Source organism: Crotalus tigris, unplaced genomic scaffold (genome assembly GCF_016545835.1).
Source record: "Crotalus tigris isolate CLP2741 ecotype Arizona unplaced genomic scaffold, ASM1654583v1 scf7180000020074.1721668, whole genome shotgun sequence".
Classification (NCBI taxonomy): domain Eukaryota; kingdom Metazoa; phylum Chordata; class Lepidosauria; order Squamata; family Viperidae; genus Crotalus; species Crotalus tigris.
The window spans coordinates 173,936-186,945 of NW_024097846.1; the positions used below are offsets into that span (position 1 = coordinate 173,936).

Genomic DNA, 13,010 nt, shown 5'->3' on the forward strand with positions numbered 1-13,010 from the left:
AGTCGTTGCCAAACCAGAAAAAAATATTGGATCTGGCTAATTCTGTTGTGGACAGCAGGAGTAACTAGAGCAGTGGTTCTCAACCTTCCTAAAGCCGTGACCCCTCTGGGCGGGGGCAAGAGGAGGGACGGGGTTTGCTCTCGCTCTCTCTCTCTCTCTCTCTCTCTCTCTCTCTCTCTCTCTCTCACTCACTCACCTTTTCTTTTTCTCTCTCTGGCGCGCGCGCTCTGCCTCCTCTCCTGTGGCTGGAGCATGCGCCAGGCAGGCCAAGGGCACACACTGCCTTGGCCTGGGAGCGCTGCGTGTGCGTGGCACTGCCCCCTGCGCCGGCTGAGGCAGACACTGCTGCGCCTCCCACTCAACCTGCCTACCCTCGGCTGCGCTGCGCCACTCCATGCCATGGCGCCTCTACATCGTGATCGGCCGCTTCAGCAGCAGCAGCAGGAGGAGCCACAGCACCCTCCTCCTCACTGCCCTCCTGCCCCGTGCCTCGCTCCATGTGGACCACCCCTCCTCCTCCACCAGCACCCAGCCTCGCCACCCGACCCCACTGGGCCCCAGCGCCAGCATGGATGGACCCACCACCTGGAAACAGATAGAGGAGCGGTGTCTCGGTTCCTAAGACCATTGGAAATATGTGTTTTCCGATGGTCTTAGGCGACCCCGTGAAAGGGTCATTCGACCCCCAGAGGGGTCGCAACCCACAGTTTGAGAACCACTGAACTAGAGTATTCATCTACCTTGCTGTAAAATAAACATCTTCTCTTCCAGAGGTGAAAAAAAAAGTTGGTTGTTTTGTTGCAGGCATCCCGGAGACTTCAAAAATCTCAACCAGTAACAAAACAAACTAAGTAAGGAGAACCAGATTATTTTTCCAGGATGTCCAAGCAAGGGTCAAGACATACTTCTATTTTTATCCCTAACATTATTGAACTTCTGCCGATGTGGCGCTCAAATTAAGAATTACATGTTGGCTTCCTTAACTATGCCTTTAATATAGCAATCATTTGTTTAAAAAAAAAGAGTGCATATTTAACCTGGTTGCAAGAAATAAATTGTTACCAAATAGTGTGTACCTCTTATTACTATTACCTGCCCTCACCCCAATAATTCAAAATTCATTAAGGTCTGTATTACACACACCTACACAGATACACTGCTAAAACTAAAGCATAGAAGAAAAGATGGCAAGTTCACCTAAATGTAAACGTAGACTTAAAAGAATGACAAGAAATGTTAAAGCGCCTTCTAACATTGACCTCTCATGCTCTGAATCTAGCACTGTATTCTGATGTTGGGAAGCCATTGTTAAGAGATCAACCACTTTGAACCTATAGGGATAAAAAAAGAAAACAAAATCAAATTCAGAAACACAGAGTGTATGGGTTTAAAGAAACATTTTAATTTATATAAACAGAATAAACAGATTATTTTTATACAAAATAACAGCATCTTACCTTTCAAAAACTGAGGAAATAAAATAATCGGGGTCAAGTCGAGAAGCACAAACCTTCAAAGAAAAAGCACATATACACATAAGTTAGTTATCATATTCAATTATGTACTAACACGAAACAATGTAGTCAAAGAGAGCCTTGACCTACCTGCAACAGATAAATGTCAGGATCAATCATAGAATTACAGAAGTGAGACTGCACATATGTCATGGCTTGTCCTTTAATCTGCAGGCCATTCCTTACCCACATATTACTATGAATTTCAGAAAGACTTGCCTATCAAATGTGGAAAAAAAAGGAAAACAATTTCCACATTATTGTATTTTATAATTGTAGATAAACATATAATCTATTGATTACATGTATTATTTTTATTTTCTGAAAATACATTCTTATATTGAGTTATACAGTTTTTGCAGCAGATCTCCAACAGGATTGAAACCTATCAAAATATTTGTTCTTTTTAGTACCACATATTATATACATGCTATCTCAACAAAGTAGTAACATATCTAAGTTTCATTTTATGCTTTGGTTCAATGACTGTCATCTTCAGCTCCTAGAATAAATTTAAATATTCAATAAAATAAACCAGTAGTCCTGACAGCATCTTGCCTATTTTTCTTGTATTTAACTTCCTTTGAACATTTTCTCTTGCTTTTGTTCTTTGTAAAGTCACATTATCTAGCAATTAATCTTTCTTTACTATGTTCCTTATGAACATAAATATAAATTGAAATATAATAAAATAAAATGCTTTGACATAATGACAAGAGTTTGAAAAATACATTCAGGTTGGACAGCTAGAGTCACACTTTCAGCTATAAATCAATTGCTTCCAGTAAATCCAAGGTAAACTGAATACTCTATCTATGAAATTTCATCAGTGATCACTATTTGACACCTCTCAATAGTTTATGTAATAATATGCTGAGATAAGAAAAGATTTACCTGAATTTGAAGTGGATGAACCATTAGTTTCATCAACATCTCCTGGTCTGGAAGAAGTGAATCTAAATCTAGCTCTTGACATTTAACAGCCTATAAATAAAGTAAGTGCATATTTTATCCTGATGTAAACCACAAATCTATCTGCAGAATGCCCAATTTTACTCTGCAAAAATGATTTACCTACCTTACTCAGAAACATAGCATAGTAGCGATGCAACGGGAGATGAAACGTAACCTGATTAGGAGTAGGCTGCAACAAAAGGACATTAGACTATTATAAAAGAACTATTAGACTATTATGTTAGACTACATATAAACCCTAGTGAGCCCACACCAGCAATACTACAACCAATTTTGGTCACCATATTACAAAAAAGATGTTGAGACCTTGGAAAAAGTTCAGAGAAGTGCAACTAAGATGATCCAAGACCTGGAAACTAAAACATACGAAGAACGGATACAGGACTTGGGTTTGGTTAGACTAAAAAAAGAAAAAATAGGGGCAACATGATAGCAATATTCCTGTATTTGAGAGGCTGCCACAAAGAAGAGAGGGGCAAATTATTCTCCAAAGCACAAGAGGGCAGGACAAGAAACAATGGTTGGAAACTGATCAAAGAGAGACGCTACCTGGAATTAAGAAGAAACTTCCTAACAGTGAGGACAATTAACTAATGGGACAGCTTGCCTTCAGATGGGCGCTCCATCACTTGACAGTCACTTGTCTGAGATGTTATAGGTTCTCCTGCTTGAGGGAGGGGGGGACTGGACTAGAAGACCTCCAAGGTCCCTTCCAGCTCTATTCCCTATTCCCAATCTCTATTCCATTCCATTCCATTCCATTCTATTCTATTCTATTCATAAGAAATTCAGCTTGGGTATTATAACAGTTTTGCCCTGAAAATCAAGGTCACTGAGTCCCCGCTTATCAATATTTTCTGAAACATTCAATTCATAAAATAAATGTGTCTTTGAAGTACCCAGTAACATAAATTAAATTTGAAGGGAAAATCTGATAGCAGGCAAGTAAGGATAAATGGCATGCAAGAATTTGGAAAAAAAATAGCTTTGCAAGTGTTTTTGTTATTTCATTAACAAAGATCCTTTACAAATCATGCAATAGGAGTCACAGCATCTTCTAAAAGGATCTTTGGCCTGCAATGTGTAACTGCTCCCTGCATAGACAGCCCACCAATTCTAATTACAAGCATATTACTGGTTTACTGAAATATTGATTGTCTATGTTTTTAATTGAATATTGATAAAAATCATCTAAATTTCAACATGAATTTATATGTTTACATATTTATGAAGGCAGAAAATTCTGAGTTGAGCAGAAGAAATATCAAATGTGAACTGGTAACCAAGAAATGTGAGCTAAAGAAAAAAAATCAATACATTTAATTCCAAAATTATATGACAGTATTATATGGTATTATGCGATATTCAGTATCAAATTAAATATACAGGATATACCTACCTCATCTACGAAGTTGATTGCATCAAACCAATCCTGAAGTGCTTCTAGGCAGTATCTAACAACATTTTGTGTGTACTCTTGCGTCTCCTGAAGTGAATTACAAATGTTGCACAGACTGAAAAAAACAAAGGCTTGTAGCACTTCAAAGATGTAGTAAGACAAACGGGAAGGCTGCAGTTTCCATGTTTCTTTTTTGTTCCCCCTAAAGTGCCTTGGATTTACAGAGCTCCAATCATGGGAAGATTAAACAGAGAGGTGACTTTTGCCATTACTTCTCACCTAACAGTGGCTGGAAAGGTTGCCCCCAAAAGGACCTTCTTTACACTACTGTAGACAGGGAGAGGGGCCTTGCATGAAAAGGGGAAAGGGAAACCCTCTCTGCTTCTCTCAATTCCCTCCTGAACAGAAAGAGGATTTGCATTTACAGGAAAGCCCAATGCCAATATTGTAATTAAGGAAGAAAACAAGAAAGCATTATAGAATTCAGGAAAAATAAGAAACAGTTATGCTTTTTTCAGGAAAACTGCAGACTTGTTCTTTACGCATTGGGAATTAGCCAATATTCCCATGAATTATATTCTCTCTTTTCTTGGCTTCAATTTCTTATAGTTGGGTCTAATGGCTGAATGCCTCTTTCTGACCAAATATTCAGGCCAACTGGCATAAAATATTATATTGGTCCAACGGATCACAAGACACAGTAGTTAACACAGATTGATGTTAGATTTGACACAATTACATACTGCTTTTTTAAATATACAATCATAAAGATCTACAAGAGAGAGAAAAACATAGTTCAACTTACCCTGATTTTGCAATGTGACAATAAGCCCCACATTGGTTGAGCACAAGCCTCAAGTTCAGCAGCAAAAGCAGCGTAGTACGTCTGGGATTCAAACTCAACATGTTCATTAAGTTCTCTTTTATTTAAATTCATGCCTTAAAAGATTGAGACAACATTGTACATTTTACCAATGAATAATAATGCATTTTCTCACTATTCAATAACTCCACTTTTAGCTATTTACAAAAACTGTTTTAAACAAAGTTAGTTTTCAAACATATGTGGGATAAGCATTAAAAGCAAGGAAAATAGCCAAGCAGAAAATAAAAATTAGAAACTTAATCCCTTTATAGCCTTTGTTCACTGCAAATCGATCTTACAACAGTTGGAATACTGTTTTAATTGTAGTATCCTATTAATTATAACCAATTTCAATATTTGCAACTGAGTTTTTGAAAAATAATCATTATAAACCCCCTCCATATGCTTTAAAATGTTTTGTCAAACTGCTTCTCTAATCAAAAAGAACATGTATAATTAATGAAAACATCACATACCTTGAAAAAATGATACAAAGTTCATCCATGTTACTAATAGCCTGTGATCTTCTAAAAATTTCTTAGCCACACTTTGATGCGAAAGGATATTTATAAAGTCACTGACAAGTGGCCAGTAAGTATTGTTTTTTAACAGTGCTTCCCCACAGTTCACAACTACATGTAAACTGTTTTCCTCATCTAAAAGTAAAAACAAATGTTAATGTGTTAAAGACGTTAAATTAGATAAAAGACTTTCTCCAGCAATAATACAGAAATAAACCTCTGCATTATAGGATTTCTACATATATAAGTAAGTACCTTGTATAACAATGTCTTTCTCTTATTAGAAGCAGATTTTGATTTTTCAAGCCTCAGTGACAAGAAAAGGAGGCAAGAATAGTATTATGGCTTCTAGGATGCAAAGAATAGTTCGATGGGAAAGGCTTAAGGATATTTACTTATTTTCTATACATAATGAACTCTGAAACCACCTGTTATACATAGATTCTATGGATAAAGAACCATAGATTCTATGAAAAAAGAATTTTGGATCTGTGGGAACTGGAGGGGTAGGTTGCAGAGAATATGGTCAGCTACTTTCTTACCTTAGACTTTCTCCCAAAGGAGTTATCTGCATAATGTATTTGTAGCTTTTCCTCCTCACTCAATCACAGTGGATGTTTCTGGATCAACCTTGTCATGAAACTCCATACGGCTCCCTCATAGCAGCAGTACTCCTCCTTCCTCAGACCGTCATGAGTAAGGTACATGGAGTCTCATGACTGAGCGGATCCAGAGAAAGACGTTATGCCCAACAGAAGAGAAGGAGGAGCATACAGAAATACTTGGGTAGTAATCTAACACTAATTCTTATAAAATATAATTTATATATGTACAAAAGCCTGTTTGCCATTTTTCTGCATGTGGAAAAATCACCCAAAATAAAGACAAATAGGCCGAAAAAGTATATGAAATACTTTATGTGTAGACTGAAGCGTGGTGTCCATTTACTAACTGCCAAGGTGGAAGACTACAGAGAAGAAGGCTACATATTCTAAATTACAAAAGCTATTTGTGTAAAATCCCTACATTATATAAATTTATTTATAACTGTAAAACATAACAAAGCATAAAACTACAGAAATATAAAATAAAAGACTTAAAAATATCAGACTGCAAAAATTTAAGGAATATAAATCCATATTTGCCTGAAAAAGAGAAAGGAAAAGTATGACAGGCACCAAAGATGGGAATTTCTCAGATGGGGCTTGCTTAACTTGCTTATTGATACTATACCCATCCATTTGTGTAGTGGCACCTGATCTCACTACTTATTTCTTTTACCATTAATTTCCACTTATTGCTAGTTGAACTTGCCAGTTTCAGTGGCACTCTTTACTGCTAATGTTTAGGGCCTCCAATAAAATGTCTTCTGCTTCTTTTCAAATGAGCTTTTTTATTGAAATGCAATCCCTACCATGGAGGTATTTCATGTAAGTTCACTGAAGCTGGTGAATGCCAGCTTTGGGAGTCGATTGTCAGACATTCTCAATGTGTGGCTGATCCACTTCCATTGTTTAATTTATTATTTAGTCTGAGATGGTCCCTATTTTGTATTTTCTCTGGATCTCTTCATTTCGGATGATTAATGGAAATTAGATGCCAAAGATGCAATGGAAACAGAAATGGAGAGCAGAAAAGGACAAAAGGGGGGCAGAAGTAACCTGCCCCCTTCCAACAAGGAGACAATCACTGATGTATAGGAACACCAGAATTCCTTGAAAACTACATACAAATAACAATAGAGCATACATTCTTTGTGAAAACGTGCTGCTATGAAAATTCCAAAATGAAGCACCTAAAATTGGTAATGAAGGTCCTCACATATGAATAAAAGAAACTAACAATGTTTGCATTGAATGGCAATATGGAAGTGTATGTTAGAAAGATCTAAAAGTGAACCATATATTAAGGGTATCTAGGGGGACAGAAAACATCCAGTTATCTTACTTCAGTATTGATAGACGATCAAAAGTAAATACCATTGGCACCAATCACCGAATGGGATAGATTTAACAGCATCTTTTCCAAGATTATGGAAGTACCCCAAATGGGAAAACAGGGAGTAACCACAGCAGTCCTCAGGGGCTTGTGGCAATACTTGACTTATCCTTGCTCAATGATGGCCAATAGCCAGACATCATCTCCAATAAAAGCTAGCAGTCCCGAGAAATACTTGAAATTGTCCCCAAAAGCTACATTAGCATTGGTGATAGTAACAGGTAGATAGCTAAAAGCAACATCTGAAAAGGTCCACATCTATGTTCCTATCTGAAAGAGTGTAAAGTGGACAACGCTGAGACAGAAGTTGCTATTGATAATACTTTAGTAAAACATGATTCTGCTTCTGGTATTGCAACTTCATAAGAGGTGAAAAGGCATGGCATTATAGATATGAGAAATAAAATTAAACAGAATGATGTTGGGTTATAGCCATACTTAGCCATAATCATTTTTAATCCTATGCAGCTCATATCAGACTTCTGACAGAAGAAAATCCCTTCCCATCAAAGGAAATCTTCATAATTTGGTGATGTAAAGCTGCTGCCAGGCTACCTTAGAGGCCTATTCATAGAAACCAGAGCTACCAGGTACTTAAGATTTACAAAGGACATGGGATAATATGCTGTGCCTTCATGTATTTGTGCAGTGGACTAGAAAAGAGTCCTTTTTACCTGCTTAAAAGATTTAGCTAGAGAAGTTGGATGAATGTTTCACATGGGGGAGAACTCATTTGATTAAAAGTATAAATGTTACAACAGAACAGTATCCAAGTCTCTTAAATAACCTGAAAGCAACATGATGACCTCAACAAATGGTGGGTTTCAATTTCTTTAATTCCATCCAGTGTGGACTTGCTAGAAGTAAAATCCAACAATTTTGAACAGCATTGTGAGAAAAATTATCATAAAGCAAGATGCATACTCACCTTGTAGCTCACTTTTAATAAGGCAACTCTCCATCATATATAGGAGGACAGTAACCATAATATCAAGCAGCTGGCATTCTTCTGTCACTTGACGTGCTAATTCCTCATTGCTGAATAGCTGGACACTAATGTGTACGATTCTGTTAGACATTGTATCAGATTCATGGCTTTTCTTCAGTGTTTTCATAATAAAAGCATAATGCTGCACAAATGTTTTAGTAAAAGCAATCTGTAATATATAAAACAAATATTAGTATTACAATTTGCTCTTTTCATATATGTAACAATATGTATGTAATGTATGTATTATTTTAATTATTTTACACCAACCTGGCTGTTTTTGAGAGATTTACAAAAATCAAACAGTACAATCAAATGTCGATAATAAAAACAGTAACAACTCAAAATACAATATCCATAGCACAATTTCTCAATGAAGAGCACATTATAATTCATTCTACCCTTCAATTCTTATCTTCGAAATAGTCAGGTTTGACAAGCTTTTCAAATGGTCATAAGAAAAGGGGCCAACTTCACCTCAGAGGTCACCCTGTTGCATAGAAAGGAAGCTATGATATCTAATTCTCTCATGGTTACATGGTTAGGGAAAAACAGTACATTACTTGATAACGAGATGCGCAGCATATAAATTTAATGAGTAAAAATAAATTTTAAAAATAAATCAAATCTGATTGTTAAAACATAAAAGACAAATGAAAAAACATCACTGCTCAAAAGTGGAAGTCAAATAGTTCACTAGATAAGTGCAGAGAATAACTAAATAAAAATACTTTAAATAGTGTTTTTATATATTTCATACAGATAATTTCTAGTTAAACACAACTGACACAACTTCAATATTTGGAGTCTCAAAACTGTTCGGCTCATTGAACCCATCATATAATTATTCCTAGAATTTAGAGTACTAGAGATATACTCCTGTTAATTATGAAAGTCAAGAACAGAAAATGTAAATCGTTAGATCTTAATGCATTATAAAGAACCTGTGCCATGTGTCTGATTAAACAACATTCTTATTTTGTTTTCCTAAAATCTCTCACATACGGCATAACTAGTGAAAAGTCATCAGTGCCTTTATCATTCAGTAACAAGGGTTTTTTTATATCAGAAATGGAGCAGTTGGCTTGACTGGGCAAAGCAACAGTCAGCTTTCCAAAAGAGGAAGACTTTCATTTATACTTAACATTTAATAAAACAGGGAGACTAGTGCTCTAGAAGAAGAAATAAGAGGAGCAAAGAGGTCCTGCCCAATTCATCCAACCAGGAGGCCTAGGTCATTTCTCTTAGATCATCTTATCTACAATAAATTCTAAACAAGTTTTGAAACCAAATAGTCTTACTCAAAGAAATGCGTACTGTAGATAAATTAGGCTGAGTGTATTGATTTTATCCAAATTCTGTATGATATTACCTTTCTTTGTGCTTCCTGCATTTCATCTTTTCCAATAAACTCTTTTTTATATCCAAATATTTGGGTTAATTTGCTTAATCTGAAATCTTCCTGATGTACCAGTATTTGGTTATACAGCTAGACCTCTGTTAAGTTCTATATTTCTGGTTATGGGCAGAATGTCACTATTTTTTAATTCTTCCAAGAACTGGCCTGAAAGATGACATTTTTGGTAGAACTGGTTGAATAAATCAAGAGGTTCACTGATAGTAACTAATCATAATTATCTTTAATGGTTACCTCTTGGAAAAAGGGATCTACCAGTGAGGTGTTATATTTTCACCTCCAGCCAACTCATAACATTGTTCAAAACACTTCTGACTTCTTTCAACAGCTATCTTGACATTTTTAACTACTGCAATTTAGTTCATATTATTTCCTATATTACTTTCTATTAGTATACTGAATATTGTGTTTAATTGTTGGATTTTTTTCCTCTAACAATGGCCTTAGACTACCATAAGTGATTTCACACAAATTGCTGTAGTAACTGCCTGAACAAAAGAAAGAAGAAATACACTAATACCTTATAATCTTGATCTGGAAGCATGTTGAGCAAGAAAGTTACCATTTTTTGAGGAAATTCATATTTTATTGTCCAAAATAATAATTCTTCTAGAAAACATTTATGCTTCAAAACATCCATGATGGACTGATCTATACAAAATGAAAATAAAAGCTAGATGAAAGGGTCAAGGCAAACATCATGTTTTGGCTTTACTAGTATTGATATCTTAACAAATTAATATATTCCAGCAACATATTAAGCATAAATCATGTTCTCAAAATAACTAACAGGATTAGAGTTAGTGATTTTCTTATCACAAATGCAAATAATTTACTTTTTAGTAACATATATCAAAATGCTGCATGACTGTGTCTATTTTACTAGCTAATTTAATGGGATAGTACTGCAACTCTTTTTTTAATTTTAAGATCATGTTAAGATGTTAATGCCATCAGGAATGTGCAAATAAAAAATAATCAAAAATTAGTGTGTGTACAAACACATTGTCTATGTTGTTACAGATCACAATGGTTTGGGATTCAAAATAGCCATTCCATAAATTAAAAGGTTTATAGAAGGGAATGAAGGGTATGTTTATAGAAGGATATAAAGTTCAGCAAAACATCTTCATTGTAAGAAAGGCTATTTCCATCAATCCCACCTTTTTTTTCTACATTTCACTTTGCTAATGGAGTATCACCCAAACCTGTGGACCATGTTTTCAGGTGGCCCAAGGCCATAGGAAGAAAGTACATATCTGGATCCAGTTATTGTTGTACTTGCATGATCCAGCAGATTGAATCTATCAGTGCTTGTGGAAAATGATTTCATTGGAAGCCATCTTAAGATGACTGACAAATCCAGCAATTCTCCACTAAAATAGGAATAAGTAGCTTGCTTGGTGTCCCAGTCTCCTTTCGCCAAAAGCTTCCACATTTTTTAAATCTACAGTTGAAAACCTGAATAATAATTCATGATATCCTGAATCAAAGTCAAAGTCTTGCCACTGAGAATAGAACAGATAGACTTCTATCCTTTACTCCCGTTCTGCTCTTAAGCCAACTTCCTTATATCCCTGTAGAGAAAACCCATAGTTCATCCTGAATAAAGTCTACCTATTACTGTATGTTTAATTAATTTGGGTTCAAGTTCAATTAGAACTATTTTCTGCGTTCTTAGCCATATACTGGGAACATCATTCAAGGTAATACAAATTAAAGAAGGATGTGTAGTAAGGCTAATAAAAGGGATCCTCTTTTGTAGACATTGTTCACTTTTTTTTTTCACCAGCTGAATATTAGGAGTTAAAGTCTGGTTGTGTGAAATGAGATCAGGAAGTCTTGTATCAGGGGCCCACAACCTTTTGGGCACCACAGACCGGTTCCATGAAGAGAGGTTTTTCCATGAACTAGAGGGGGCCTGGTTTTGCATGCTGCCTGCATCCTGTGGATGGGGCTTTGCTTGTTTATGCGGCCCAGTTTCTGGCATACAGTGGCCCAGTGCTGGTCCACAGACCGGGGTTGGGGACCCGTCTTATATGAAGGAAATTAATGGATAGGATAGCTCTTTCCTGCAAATGCCTACATTCAATTATTTATGTATCTATTGCATATATACATTATTTTTTTAGTGGTTTAAGACTGTGTACATAGAATATCTTCCTTACATACAGCTAATGGGCACCTGTTTATCCAACTATGCCATAAGCCATTTTTCCTCTTAGGATTCAAACATGCATAGCACTCTACTTAAGTTAGGAAGACTAAGTCTTGTAGTCAGTTTATATTGCTCACACATACAATACTATAGAAACAAAAGTGTGTGTGTATAAATAAATAAAGGTAAAGATTTTCCTGTCAGTAATGCATGATGCTCATCTCTGTTTCTTGGCCAAGGGAGCCAGCATTGTCCAAAGACTGACTGACTATCTATCTATCTATCTATCTATCTATCTATCTATCTATCTATCTATCTATCTATCTACCATCCATCCATCCATCCTTCCATCCTTCCATCCATCTATCACACATATATATGCATTTACTTTTGCTTCTATAATATCATACACATTACAGATCTTGAAAGCACATTCACCTTCATCCATGGAAGCTCAAAACTACCAATTGGATAAAACTTGTTATAAACTATAAAGTATCCAACAAACTATTTGCTATATACCTTTGGTGGTGGTACTTAGTTTCACTCTCTTGCACTTTCCCACACCTTGGTTACCATCCTGATCTTCCTAAAATAAAGAGATTGAAAATGGATAAATAGAAAAATCTAACATAAGATCTATTATACTGTGCTGGGGGAGAATATGAAAACAGACTCCCCCTAAGAACATTATTTTACCACCATATGTTATTCAGAAATGCGTCCAATATTTCAAGCTAAATATTAGCATGCTATTTATTACAAATAGATTATAAAAATATATTCTTCATCAAAAAACTTCTTATAGTCTCTTTTAAATGTCCTTCTGTTTAAATGTTCTTCTGTTGTGGTTATATCACTTGGGGATCTTATCCCACATAAATTGTCTTTAAAGAACTACTAAAACTCTAAGCCAGCAATTCCCAACCTTTTTTATACCCCGCACCCCTAGAACACTTCTGATATATTCTCGTACCCCTTACAAAAATTCAAAATAACAGCAACGAATTATGCATATACACTATAATTTTGAAAACCCAAGTTTTTGCACCCCCTGGAATATTGTCTCGCACACCCAGGGAGTGTGAGCACCCCCCGGTTGGGAGCCCCTGCTCTAAGCTAAGATTGGAAAGCATAATCAATGAGGAATTTGCCAATTAATGGAAAAATAATTT

General features: G+C 35.9%; 1 protein-coding gene across 5 annotated transcripts in view; it reads right to left on the bottom strand.

Moving 5' to 3' along the window:
* The window catches only part of UBR3 (ubiquitin protein ligase E3 component n-recognin 3), a 97,259-nt gene that overhangs the window by 62,040 nt on the left and 22,209 nt on the right, over positions 1-13,010 (bottom strand). For all 5 annotated transcript variants that reach the window (XM_039365409.1, XM_039365406.1, XM_039365405.1 and 2 more), the window contains exons 6-16: positions 12,358-12,424; positions 10,198-10,328; positions 8,201-8,429; positions 5,230-5,409; positions 4,694-4,827; positions 3,889-3,975; positions 2,593-2,658; positions 2,409-2,498; positions 1,605-1,733; positions 1,458-1,510; positions 1,198-1,331 (exon numbers count right to left, since the gene is read on the bottom strand). In XM_039365409.1, coding sequence (XP_039221343.1) covers positions 1,198-1,331; positions 1,458-1,510; positions 1,605-1,733; positions 2,409-2,498; positions 2,593-2,658; positions 3,889-3,975; positions 4,694-4,827; positions 5,230-5,409; positions 8,201-8,429; positions 10,198-10,328; positions 12,358-12,424 — 1,300 coding nt within the window. The remainder of the gene's footprint in view (positions 1-1,197; positions 1,332-1,457; positions 1,511-1,604; positions 1,734-2,408; positions 2,499-2,592; positions 2,659-3,888; positions 3,976-4,693; positions 4,828-5,229; positions 5,410-8,200; positions 8,430-10,197; positions 10,329-12,357; positions 12,425-13,010) is intronic.